Source organism: Microcaecilia unicolor, chromosome 7 (genome assembly GCF_901765095.1).
Source record: "Microcaecilia unicolor chromosome 7, aMicUni1.1, whole genome shotgun sequence".
In the NCBI taxonomy this organism is placed as follows: domain Eukaryota; kingdom Metazoa; phylum Chordata; class Amphibia; order Gymnophiona; family Siphonopidae; genus Microcaecilia; species Microcaecilia unicolor.
Genome location: NC_044037.1, coordinates 145,094,279 through 145,108,032, shown reverse-complemented (window position 1 = coordinate 145,108,032; position 13,754 = coordinate 145,094,279). Strand labels below are relative to the sequence as shown.

At 47.3% G+C, this 13,754-nt stretch overlaps 1 protein-coding gene across 1 annotated transcript in view; it reads left to right on the top strand.

Moving 5' to 3' along the window:
- Window positions 1–13,754, top strand: part of COL6A3 (collagen type VI alpha 3 chain) — a 722,910-nt gene that overhangs the window by 550,695 nt on the left and 158,461 nt on the right. The window contains 1 exon segment of the mRNA XM_030209050.1: window positions 7,342–7,374. Coding sequence (XP_030064910.1) covers window positions 7,342–7,374 — 33 coding nt within the window.

Here is a 13,754-nt window from a genome sequence, read left to right as displayed (position 1 = left end):
TCCTTACACACTTTTTCCTGACACCCTTATAGGCTTTCTCATGTAGTACAATTCCCACCACAAATCAAAGCCTCTCTCACCCTAAAATGTCTTAGTACCTTTGCATACAGACTCTCATTCCACCTTCCATGACCTTAAATTCCCTTAGAACTTAACCATTTCATGCACTGCATGCAGAAACATACCTTTCCTCCACTCAAAACCAAATTAAATATGGTTTAAACTTTCTCACAGCTTTCTATTAGTACTGCTTTCTCACCCAGAACATCAGTTCACCTCACACGTATTCAGAAACACAACCATGGAAAAGGCAGTCTGGTTCATTTAAGTACTCACTTCTCAGCTCAAATCATCTCATTTTCACTCACTTTTACTATCCAAGTACCCTTTTCCAAGTCACATTTCACTTTAAACTCATAAAATCCATGCCTTAATTCTTACTTTTCACACACTCAGCATACCTTTCTCTGTCTCACTCTCCATGTTCAGCCAGCCTTTTTTTCTGCTCACCAGGGTTGCCAGCTGGGAAAAATTTTCCCAGCCCGAAACAGCCGTAAACCCGCCCAAAAACCGCCCGTAGCCAATCCCCGTCTTCCACGTCACTGAACCCCGCCCCCGCATCACCTAATCCCGCCCCACGTCACTAACCCCGCCTCCCACTTCACTAACCCCACCTCCCACATCACTAGCCCCACCCCCTACGTCATCCCTGACGTCAGCCCCGCCCCTAAAAAAAGGCTTCTATTGGTCCGGACCAATAGAAGCCCCGGAAAAGCTTCTATTGGACCAAATTGGACCAATAGAAGCCCCGGAAAAAAACGCCAAACTCGCACAGCGGCGATGGGAAAACCGCCTAAAAAACCGCATCCTGCGGCCGGCGAAATTTTCCCGCCGCCGCTGGTGAAAACCCGCCCAATTGGGCGGTAAAACCGCCCACCTGGCAACCTTGCTGCTCACCCAGTGAGTCTCCCTAGCAACTCACCCCCCTAGAGGAAGGGACATCTGACCTTACTCAACCAATCAGCTTGTCAGCTAAAGACTTTTTTTTTCTCTGATCTGTTTAGAATCTCCCTCCCCCATAGAAGTAAATGCAAAACTTCCTATACAGAGAATTTCAAAGTCAATTTTAACCTGACTTGTACCCAAAACAGAAAGGAACATTTTAAAGTACAATCCCCACCTAATCATGGTTTATTTCTTGAAAAATAAAACCATATTTAAGAAACATCTCACACTTTCTTCAGCTAACTCCATTAAAAATTCCCAAACTAAACTTTAAACCTTTTCCAGCCAGCAACATTCACCAAAACCCTGGAACAGCCACCCCAGAGCCCTAGGAAAAAAACATTTAATATATGTTACCATATATTACAATAAGCCACTTGCTTCATTTTCATAAGTGACTCTATCTCCTGCAGAGTTTATCATGGGCATGTTGCACAGCATGATTCCTTGGTAGGTGTAGGGAACAACTGATTATACAATACCATGTTAGCAAATCTTTGTGGATCTGAAAATTCTCTTTGGAGGCCTACAGTATCCTCAGCTGCTCATCATCTTGACACTCTTCTTGGGTCAAAGGATGTTCTTGTAATTTGAGAATAAAATAATAGAATCTTCCAATAGTGGGATCTTCTTTCTGTGCAGTTACTAGATCAAATAGTGGAACTTCATTGCCCCATTGTAGTACCGGGGTTTCAGCTGTCTGCTTCACACACTGTCCTGTAACCACCTTGAAAGCTAAGGCTTTGTAACTCTCACATTGCCAGAGTTCCCCTAAAATGACACCTTCTTTGACAAATTGATTTGCTAGGTTGTTTCCCTTCTTGTCAGGACTCTCAACTTTGGAGTAATCTTTCACCAGTTTCCAATAGGTGATCTGGTCATTTCCTTGATCACAAATTAGTTCATTGTGTTGGACAGGTTTCACTTTGGAGTTTAGCATGTTATTAACTATCACAGTAAGTAGATGGAACACAAAATTCAGATGACATAATTAGAGTTGTTCAGATTGATACAGCCCTACAGTCTCAGCATATTGGTTAGTCTTGGAACCTAGGCTGAACTGAGTTTCACCAGAGTGGGTGTGATCCCAAATCATACCAACTTCAGCTAGTAGTTCATGGCCTGCCTGTCTCTTGATGGAAGTCACATCCATCCACATAGACCTTCGGGAAGTCAGCACAAATATTCTCATCATATATGTGATGACAATTTTGCTCCAGTTCTTATAGTTAAGAGTCTAGTACCTGGTTAACTATAAGAGAATCATCTAATCATGCAGTTCTGCCAAACCTTGGGCCATAGAATTCCAATGTTTTTTCTAGTATACCTCACTTGAAGAAGTCAACCTTAGAGGGCTAAATTCCAAGAAATAATTCAGCTGGTTGAAACCAGGCCACATTTAATCCAGTTGCTGCCCAGAAAACTGATGTTTAAACAGAAGAAAATCCTGGAGAAGGACCGCAATTGACTGGCAAAAGCACTAATGAGAATGGAGTGGATAGAGCACCGTTCACTGAAGACAGTGTGTATGAACAACTTGAAAATCTAAAGGTGGACAAAGCCGTGGGACCGGACAGGATCCACCCCAGGATATTGAGGGAGCTCAGAGAGGTTCTGGCGGGTCCTCTTAAAGATTTGTTTAATAAATCCTTGGAGACGGGAGAGGTTCCGTGGGATTGGAGAATGGTGGATGTTGTCTCTCTTCACAAAAGTGGTGATAGGGAAGAAACTGGTAACTACAGGCCGGTAAGCCTCACTTCGGTTATTGGAAAAGTAATGGAAGCAATGCTGAAGAAGGATAGTGAATTTCCTGGAAGCCAACAAGTTGCAAGATCAGAGACAACATAGTTTTATCAAAGGTAAATCATGCCAAACGAATCTCATTGGCTGGGTGACCGGAGAATTGAATCATGGATGTGCTATAGACGTAATCGACTTAGATTTCAGCAAAGCTTTTGACACGGTTCCCCACAGGAGGCTCTTGAATAAACTTGAAAATAGGACCCGACGTGGTGAACTGGTTGACGGACAGATGCCAGAGGGTGGTGGTTAATGGCATTCACTCGGATGAGGGAAAAGTGAGTAGTGGAGTGCCTCAGGGATCGGTGCTGGGGCCGATTCTGTTCAATATATTTGTGAGTGACATTGCTGAAGGGTTAGAAGGTAAAGTTTGTCTTTTTGCGGATGATACTAAGATTTGTAACAGAGTGGACACCGGGAGGGAGTGGAAAACATGAAAAAGGATCTACAGAAGCTAGAAGAATGGTCTAAGGTTTGGCAATTAAAATTCAATGCGAAGAAATACAAAGTGATGCACCTAGGGAGTAGAAATCCACGGGAGACGTATGTGTTAGGCAGTGAGAGTCTGATATGTACAGACGGGGAGAGGGATCTTGGGGTGATAGTATCTGAGAATCTGAAGGCAAACAAACAGTGTGACAAGGTGGTGGCCCTAGCTAGAAGGTTGCTAGGCTGTATAGAGAGAGGTGTGACAGGTGTGACCAGCAGAATAAAAGAGGTTTTAATGCCCCTGTATAAGTCATTGGTGAGGCCCCACCTGGAGTATTGTGTTCAGTTTTGGAGGACGTATCTTGCTAAGGATGTAAAAAGAATTGAAGCGGTGCAAAGAAAAGCTACAAGAATGGTATGGGATTTGCATTACAAGATGTATGAGGAGAGACTTGCTGACCTGAACATGTATAGCCTGGAGGAAAGGAGAAATAGGGGTGATATGTGTCACGTCTGTGGCCATGACCACCCTCATTCTTACCCTGTTTCTGGGAGTCAGTGGCTGTGCTGGCTTCTGCTTGTCTCTGTGTCTGTCTCTGTCTTAGTTTCTCTCTGGCTCTGTGTGCTGATTGCCCTACTGAACCTCACCTGTGGGGGCTATGCCTCTTCCAAGATGGCTGCCGACTCCTCTATGCCAGTATCCAAGATGGCTCCCGCTGTTCCTTCCTGTGGGCTGACTTCTCTGTGTGTCAAGCCTCTGTTTGGAGGCAAGGAGATTGCTGCAGCTGTGCCTCTGGTGTTGAAAGGCTTTATTAGTCACTTAGAGCCTGCAGCCCTTGCCTTTGCATTTCGTCTAAGGGCCCTGGTATGTAGAGTGCTCTGTACACTGCTACATTGTTTGCTCTGTGTATGTTTCTGGTGTTTGACTTGTTAGCTTGGGCACAGCTTTGTTTGTTAGCTTGTGTACAGCTTTACTAGTTCTCCTGAGTTTGCTCTGTGTATGTTTCCAGTGTATGACTTGTTAGCTTGGGCACAGCTTTGCTTGTTAGCCTGTGTACAGCTTTACTAATTCTCCTGAGATTGCTCTGTGTATGTTCCTAGTGTATGACTGGTTAGCTTGGGCACAGCTTTGCTTTGTCAGCCTGTGTACAGCTTTCCTGTGTTTGCTTAGTGTATGTTTCTTGTGTATGATTGGTTTGCTTGGGCATAGCTTTCCTATTAGCTTGTGTACAGTTTACTAGTCTTCTTGTGTTTAGCCTGCTGGTTTTCCAGTGTGTGTTTTCTTTTGCTTCTGGAGCTTCAGCCCTTGTTCAATCTGTTGCCAGTTCTCCTTGATACTGAGGCTCCAGCCATAGTCTTGTTCCTTGACCTGACCATTGCTTTGAACCTGCCTGCTGCCGGAACCCGGACATTCTCTGCCTGTCTGCCTTGCTTTCGCCTAGGTGCCTGGGGGCACTTCTGGATCCTGATTCCTGCTGTTCCTGATTGCAAGTTCCAGTTCCGGTCTTTCCTGTAAGTCCTGCCGGCTGCCCGAACCTGGGGGCTTAACCCTCGGGGAAAGGCAGCTAAGCGTAGGTGAAGCCTAGGTCCAGTGTGTTCCAGTCCAGCGGGTTCCGGTCCCATGGGTTCCGCTCCAGTGTGTTCCAGTCCAGCGGGTTTCACTCCTGTATGTTCCAGTCCAGTGTGTTCCAGTCCAGCGGGCTCCACTCCAGTGCGCACCCGTCCGGTGCGTTCCAGTTCCGTGTATTCCTGTGTAGAACTCCAGTCCGGGGTTCCGGTCCAGTCTTGTCTCATCTCTACCTTGAAGGTGATCTTGCCTGCCACTGCCGCTCCACGGTAGTGGCCCAGGGACTCACGAACCCAGTGCTCCCGGGGAAGAAGCCTGACAGTATGCCAAGGTCCTCGAGAACGCGACAATATGATACAGACGTTCAAATATTTGAAAGGTATTAATCCACAAACAAACCTTTTCCGGAGATGGGAAGGAGGTAGAACTAGAGGACATGAAATGAAATTGAAGGGGGGTAGACTCAAGAAAAATGTCAGGAAGTATTTTTTCATTGAGAGAATGGTGATACTTGGAATGCCCTCCCGCGGGAGGTGGTGGAGATGAAAACGGTAACGGAATTCAAACATGCATGGGATAAACATAAAGGAATCCTGTTCAGAAGGAATGGATCCTCAGAAGCTTAGCCGAGAGGCGGGGGAGGCGGGGCTGGTGGTTGGGAGGTGGGGCTAGTGCTGGGCAGACTTCTACGGTCTGTGCCCTGAAAATGACAGATACAAATCAAGGTAAGGTATACACAAAAAGTAGCACATATGAGTTTATCTTGTTGGTCAGACTGGATGGACCGTGCAGGTTTTTTTTCTGCCGTCATCTACTTTATTACTCCAGCTTATTTTCGAAAGAGATCACAGGCCATCTTCCGACACAAATCGGGAGATGGCCGGCCATCTCCTAAAGCCGGCCAAATCGGTATAATCGAAAGCCGATTGTGGTCGGCGCCAACTGCTTTCCGTCGCGGAGCCGGCGAAACTTCAAGAGGGCGTTTCAGCAGGGTACAGAAGGCAGGACGGGGGCGTGGTTACGAGATAGCCAGCTTCGCCCGATAATGGAAAAAATATGGCCGGCTCTGATGAGCATTTTGCTGGCTTCACTTGGTCCATTTATTTTTACGACCAAGCCTCAAAAAAGTGCCCCAATTGACCAGATGACCACCGGAGGGAATTGGGGATCACCTCCCCTTACTCCCCCAGTGGTCACCAACCCCTTCCCACCCAAAAAATAAATTTGACACATTTTTTACCAGCCTCTATGCCAGCCTCAAATGTCATACCCAGCTCCCTGACAGCAGTATGCAGGTACCTGGAGCAGTTTTTTGTGGGTGCAGTGCACATCAGGCAGGTGGACCGAGGCCCACCCCCCCTACCTGTTACACTTGTGGTGGTAAATATGAGCCATCCAAACCCCCCCCAAAACCCACTGTACCCACATGTAGGTGCCCCCCTTCACCCCTTAGGGCTATGGTAGTGGTCTAGAGTTGTGGGGAGTGGGTTTTGGGGGGATTTGGGGGGCTCAGCACCCAAGGGAAGGGAGCTATACACCTGGGAGCAATTTTTTTTTTAATTTTAGAAGTGCCTCCTAGGGTGCCCAGTTGGTGTCCTGGCATGTCAGGGGGACCAGTGCACTACAAATGCTGGCTCCTCCCACGACCAAATACCTTGCATTTCGCCAGGTTTGAGATGGCCGGGCCCTGTTTCCATTATGGCTGAGAACTGAAGCCGGCCATCTCTAAACCCGGCGATCTCAACATTTGACTTAAATGTTGAGATTTAGCCGGCCCCAACCGTATTATCGAAAGAAAAGATGGCCGGCCATCTTTTTCGATAATATGGTTTGCTCCACCACTTTGCGGAGCCGGCCCCCAAGATGGCCGGCCATCTATTTGGCCAGCGTCGTTCGATTATGCCCCTTTATGTTACTAATTTAACTTCTCTCCTTGAACTAAAGTAACTCCAAAAGGGCTGGAAGGCCCAAATGGTGGACAATAGGGCCTTTTCCAGAATATTTCTTCTCAACCTCAGATAAAGCTTTGCTAGCATAGGCAACAACTTGCTTGTCATGAAAGAGGAGCGGGACTTGGGTATGATCGTATGTGATGATCTTAAGGTGGCCAAACAGGTGAAAAAAGGCGAAAGCAAAAGCTGGAAAAATGCTTGGTTGCATAGGGAAAGGAATGGTTGGCAGGAAGGAGGAGGTGATAGTGCCTCTGTATAAGTCTCTGGTGAGATCACATTTAGAGTCCTGTGAACAATTCTGGAGATTGCACCTTCAGAAAGATAGATTGAGTCGGTCCAGAGGGAAGCTGAACTGCAGTTATGAGCTAAACAATTTTTTATAAAACTGAACATGGATCAATGGAGTCACTCTTCCCTTTGTTTGATAAGCACTCTTCTATTTTTTATTAAGTATGGAAACAATGCCAAAGATCTAAAAAATAAATATGCTTCTTCAATGTTACATGTGAAAGTATCAATAGCTACTGTATGTACATTGCTATGCTACTGCCTCTTCTCTCTGAGTTTAAATTTTTTTTATATCTTTAGGGTCTAAAAGGAAGTTCAGGGGATTCAAGAGATGTAAGTTATAAGTTGGGTTTTTTTTCTATTTGTGCTTAAGAACATGTTGCAGCTGTAACATTGCAGTAATCTATTGCCATGCCTTAGTCAAATAATATATGTGCAAATGAGACTATATATGCCATTCTTGCATGACCAGCACAAGTGTTTCACCATCGTCCTATGACAAACAGGTAACCTGCAGACCCATAGATCTCTATACCAGAAGAAAATCTTACGAGGACTGGAAGGTTGTTAAGTGTTGAAGCAGGACTTGAACCTGGGTCCCCTGGTTCACAGTCCACTGTACTAACCACTAGGCCACTCCTCTGGCCCTCACAGACAAGAATATACCAAATTCAGCAGCTAAGTGACAAAACTGACAGCAATCAGTGACAACCACGTGATGTGGCAAGGTCTATGAACCAAAAATCCCCCAAGAAAGTATAGGATATCTAAGCCTGATTGCTGCACAACCACCCAATAAACAACAGAGCAACCCCAAAGTAGACACATGAGCCAGAAAACCATGGGCAGACATTAAATGAAGCAACATGATTCATAAAAAGCAGAGAAGCAGGAGGCACAGACAACAGCCGAAAGGCTTACCTGATAGCAAACAATGCCAACAACATACCAGGACGGCAATGCTGCAACCTGGTTAAAATGCAAAACGTACCACACCATACTCAGGCAGATGCCCAGGGATGACATAAGTCTAGAGGAAATGGAATGTACCAGGTTAATTCCTAGAAACAACTACCAGTTGTGGATAAGTGCAGGGCCAAAATAGAAGGGAAAAATTACAGTGGGATTAGAACCACATTTCTAAGTGTGCAGTCCTCTGCATTAAACACTAGGCAGAACAGGGCCTGTAACCCGCCCAAGGCCATTTCCTCACCAAGATTGAACAGGTCAACATCAACTGAATGAACAGTGTAAGGTGGGATAAAAACCCAGGTCCCCTGAGTTGCAACCCCTGCTGTAACCAAGGTTTTGGGCCTGTGATGAAAGAAAAACAAGCAGGAGGAGCAGCCCCAGTGATACCAGCAAACCCATGCCTAGCAGCTAGTCCCCCCTCCCCCCAAAAAACAGTATTGAGAAATTAAATCTGGCCATAAACCCCCCAGCCCGGGGAAAGGAATTCCCAACTTCCCCAGCCCAAACACCACCCAGGCCTAGGAGGGGCCCCCATGTAAGGAGAGAGCCTGCCAGCCATGAGATCAGATAAGGAAGGAGACCAGACCACCCTCCACCCAAGCCTGCTCCTCAGATATCCCCTCCCAAGCACTAGGCTTAATCCCTAAGGCCTGAGGCAAATTGTCACCCCACCAAAGGTTAAAATTACTGCTTTAAGAGCCCACTCAGGCAATGGAATGCATAGCTGCACCACACATTTGGAGAAAATATTTCTCACTTTATCTGACTAGGAAATTTCCAGGGCCCTAGCCTTTCCATTCTAAGTGGCTCCCACTTAAAGAACGTATTGCGTTCAAAATCTGTAGCCTGGTTCATAAAATTATTCACGGCGAGGCCCTGGTATACATGACAAACCTCGTAGACTTAGCAAAAAGATCAGCACGCACATTCCTGAATCTTCACTACCCTAGCTGCAAAGGACTAAAATATAAATCAACATATGCATCCAGCTTCTCCTACATAAGCGCGCAACTATGAAATGCCCTGCCAACTGCCATCAAAACAATACACGACCTAACAAACTTCCGAAAGTTATTAAAAACCAACTTGTTCGAAAAGGCATACCACAATGATCCATCCTAAATACCAGACAACAAAACCCATACTAGAACAGGACAAAACTGAACTCTCGACACTGGATTGCTTAACTGTACTTTGGCACTAATGAACGTTATCGTTAAACCACTCTACTTCTCATTCCAGAAACGAACTCTCTACACTTGATTGCTTAACTTTCCCTGTCACTCATGAACTCTATAGCAATACCACTCTATTTCTCATGCCAGAAATGAACTTGCTACACTTGATTGCTTAATCTACTCTGAGGCTCATTTTCAAAGCACAGCCTCCCAAAGTTCCATAGAAACCTATGGAACTTAGCCTCCCAAAGTGCTTTGAAAATATGCCTCTCTGTCACTTAAGAACCATTTTGTATTTCTCGATCCAGAAATGGCAATCACCATTACGGCATTATGTAAGCCACATTGAGCCTGCAAATAGGTGGGAAAATGTGGGATACAAATGCAAGAAATAAGTAAAAGATAAACAAGTGATTCACTCCCAGCTTCAGAACCTTAGCAATTCACAACCCAGAGGCTGAAAGGCACACCTTTTCATGGGAGAGAGGCCAGGCCTGACCACTGGTAATGTCACTGGCATAACTAGGTGAGAATCCGCCAGGGCGGAGGAACACCGAGATCCCACGATGAAACAACTGCAAAAACAAAGAAGTGAGAAATAGACCAGGCTAACCAGAGACAAACGAGGAAACTTCAGTGTTTTGACTGGTAGCCTGCTTCAGGAGTCTTTAAATAGAATGCAACAACATCAAATGGTCAACGACCGTAGATGTAAGAAAACGGAACAGTGTGGTCTTTAAAAAGACTTAAGTAGAAAATACATGGATTCTAAATTGAGCATTGAATCCACGCATTTTCTACTTAAAGGTCTTTTTAAAGACCACATTGTTCCATTTTCTTACATCTACGGGCGTTGACCATTTGATGTTATTGCATTCTATTTAAAGACTTCTGATGCAGGCTACCAGTCGAAACACAGTACTGTGTCGAGTCATCACCAATAAATTGCAGACAATCTACTGAAGTTTCCTCGCTTGTTTCTGGTTAGCCTGGTCTATTTCCCACTTCTTTGTTTTTGCTGGCAGCCTCAACAGGGCCTGCCTGAAAATGAAAGGCCATAAAGCTGGAGACTGCCAGACCACCCAACATCCTAACTGCTCTTGGGTGTGGGGGGGGGGGGGGGGGGGACATGACAACCACATTTGTCGCAGCACGAGCAGCAGTTCTGGACAAAAGGAAACAGCACTGGCAATACAGTGCCCACCAACAGATCCAGAAAAAGAATCCCCGCTGAGAAGCATTCTGCTGCTGCCATCATCATGATCCAACATAGCTGGATGCCTATGAGGAGCAGGAAGAAGCCTGCTCCCCAGAGGCCATGCCCCTTTTAATGCCTCCCCTCAGCTTCTCCCAGCTGCTTGCAGGAAGGCGTGTGGTTGAGCCTTCCCACTTGCCCCCGATTGGAAGGTTTGAGCCCACAAGGGCCAGCCCCCTCCTCCAATCGGGTTCATCCTGTAGTGCTCCCCCATCTTAGACTGGGCGAGCAAGACTTCAGCCAAAGCCCGCCATGGTCACCCAGGCCAACGTCAGGTGAAGCTCCCCTCCCCCCCATTAAGGGTGGGCTTGGGATGAGCCCTTTGCCCTTAGAAACAAATTGAATCATACCATGGATTTAAATCTTAATATTGATGGTGAAACACATTTGTTAGATCGCTCAATGAAACTTTGAGGTGTTACTCTAGATGATAAATTATCTATGGAAAATCAAGTTAATTCCCTTGTGAAAAACTCTTTTTGCACTTTGAGGAGAATTCAGAAGTATCTGTGGGAGGATTTATTCCAGCTCGTGGTTCAATCTTTAAGCTGGATTATTGTAATATTGTGTACTTGGGTTTATCGAAACAACTGTTAAGAAGGATTCAAACAATTCAAAATGTGCCTGTGTGCCTGATTTTCTCTCTGAAGAAGTCAGATAGGATTAACCCTATTTCATTAAGCTACACTGGCTTCCAATTGAGGGCATAGGCGCCGACTCCGTGGGTGCTGTGGGTGCTCAAGCACCCCCAATATTTTAAAACCTGCCCTCCTTGCTTTCCTGCCGCTCAGCCAGCGCTTAAAACCTGACTGAACGGCAGTGAAAGAAGCAGAGTACAGCCGGCGGCTCCGTCTTCACCTTTCTTCTTCCCTCCAGTCTCAGCTGTGCTCCTGCCTTTGCGTAAACAGGAAATGAGGGCGGGACCACAGCTGAGACTGGAGGGAAGAAGAAAGGTGAAGACGGAGCCGGCTGTACTCTGCTTCTTTCGTTCAGTCAGGTAAAATTAGTTTTAAGAGGTAGGGCAGGGAAGAAATCGCTGAACATTGATGCTGGGCAGGGGACAGGGGAGAGAGGAGAGTTGCTGAACATGGATACAGGGGAGGGCAGGGGAGAGAGGAGAGTTGCTGAACATGGATACAGGGGAGAGAGGAGAGTTGCTGAACATGAGTACAGGGGAGGGCAGGGGAGAGAGGAGAGTTGCTGAACATGGATACAGGGGAGGACAGGGGAGAGTGGAGAGTTGCTGAACATGGATACAGGGAAGGGCAGGGGAGAGAGAAGAGTTGCTGAACATGGATACAGGGGGGACAGGGGAGAGAGGAGAGTTGCTGAACATGGATACGGGGGGGCAGGGGACAGGGGAGAGAGGAGAGTTGCTGAACATGGATACAGGGGAGGGCAGGGGACAGGGGAGAGAGGAGAGTTGCTGAACATGGATACAGGGGAAGGCAGGGGAGAGTTGCTGAACATGGGTACAGGGGAGGGCAGGGGAGAGAGGAGAGCTGCTGAACATGGATACAGGGGAGGGCAGGGGACAGAGGAGAGTTGCTGAACATGGATACAGGGGAGGGGAGAGAGGAGAGTTGCTGAACATGGATGCAGGGGAGAGGAGACTTGCTGAACATGGATACAGGGGAGGGCATGGGACAGGGGAGAGAGGAGACTTGCTGAATATGGATACAGGGGAGGGCATGGGGCAGGGGAGAGAGGAGACTTGCTGAACATGGATACAGGGGAGGGCATGGGGCAGGGGAGAGAGGAGAGTTGCTGAACATGGATACTGGGGAGGGCATGGGGCAGGGGAGAGAAGAGAGTTGCTGAACATGGATACAGGGGAAGGCAGGGGAGAGGGGAGAGTTGCTGAACATGGGTACAGGGGAGGGCAGGGGAGAGAGGAGAGCTGCTGAACATGGATACAGGGGAGGGCAGGGGACAGAGGAGAGTTGCTGAACATGGATACAGGGGAGGGGAGGGGAGAGAGGAGAGTTGCTGAACATGGATGCAGGGGAGAGAGGAGACTTGCTGAACATGGATACAGGGGAGGGCATGGGGCAGGGGAGAGAGGAGACTTGCTGAACATGGATACAGGGGAGGGCATGGGGCAGGGGAGAGAAGAGAGTTGCTGAACAGGGATACAGGGGAGGGCAGGGGCAGGGGAGAGAAGAGAGTTGCTGAACATGGATACAGGGGAGGGCAGGGGCAGGGGAGAGAAGAGAGTTGCTGAACATGGATACAGGGGAGGGCAGGGGAGAGAGGAGGCTTGCTGAACATGGATACAGGGGAGGGCAGGGGGCAGGGGAGAGAGGAGATTTGCTGAACATGGATACAGGGGAGGGCAGGGGAGAGAGGAGATTTGCTGAACATGGATACAGGGGAGGGCAGGGGAGTTGCTGGACATAGATGCAGGAGAGGGCAGGGGAGAGAGGAGAGTTGCTGGAAATGGATGCAGGGGAGGGCAGGGGAGAGAGGAGAGTTGCTGAACATGGATGCAGGGGAGAGAGGAGAGTTGCTGAACATGGATGCAGGGGAGGGCAGGGGAGAGAGGAGAGTTGCTGAACATGGATGGATGGGAGGGCAGGGGAGAGATGAAAGTTGATGTACATGGATGCAGGGGAGGGCAGGAGAAATGATGGACATGGATGGAGGGGAGGGAAGACAGGAGGAGATGCACATGGATGGAGGGGAGAGAGGGAAAATGCTGGACATGGATGGCGGGGAGGGAAGAGAGGAATTGAGATGAACATGGATGGAGGGGCGGAGAGAAGAAAAATGGTGGACATGGATGGAGGAGAGTGAAGAAAGAGGAAGGAGAGGCATACTGACAGAGATGAGGGAAAGGGAAAAGAGGAGAAAAACTACACATGAATGGAGAAAATAGACGCCGGATGGAAAGAGGGAAGAGAGGGGGCAGATGCTGGATGGAAAGGAGAGAGAGAGGGGGCAGATACTGGATGGAAAGGGGGAAGAGAGGGGGCGGATGCTGGAAGGAAAAGGGGGAGAGAGGGGGTAGACGATGGATGGAAAGGGGGAAAAGTTAAAGACTGAGGAAAGAAGAAACAAGAGACTGGGACCAACACAATTAGAAACAGTAAACGGCCAGACCACAAAGGTAGGAAAAATGAATTTTATTTTTAGTTTAGGATAAAGTAGTGTGATAGCTGTGTTAATAAATACAGAAAATGGAAGTAAGGTGATATGTTTACTGGACTAATTTTAATACATTTTTGACTAATGTTTGGAGACCAAACCCTCCTTTCTTGTGTCAGAACAGAATACCATAACAGCAGTATACTGTCCTGACCTGAGGA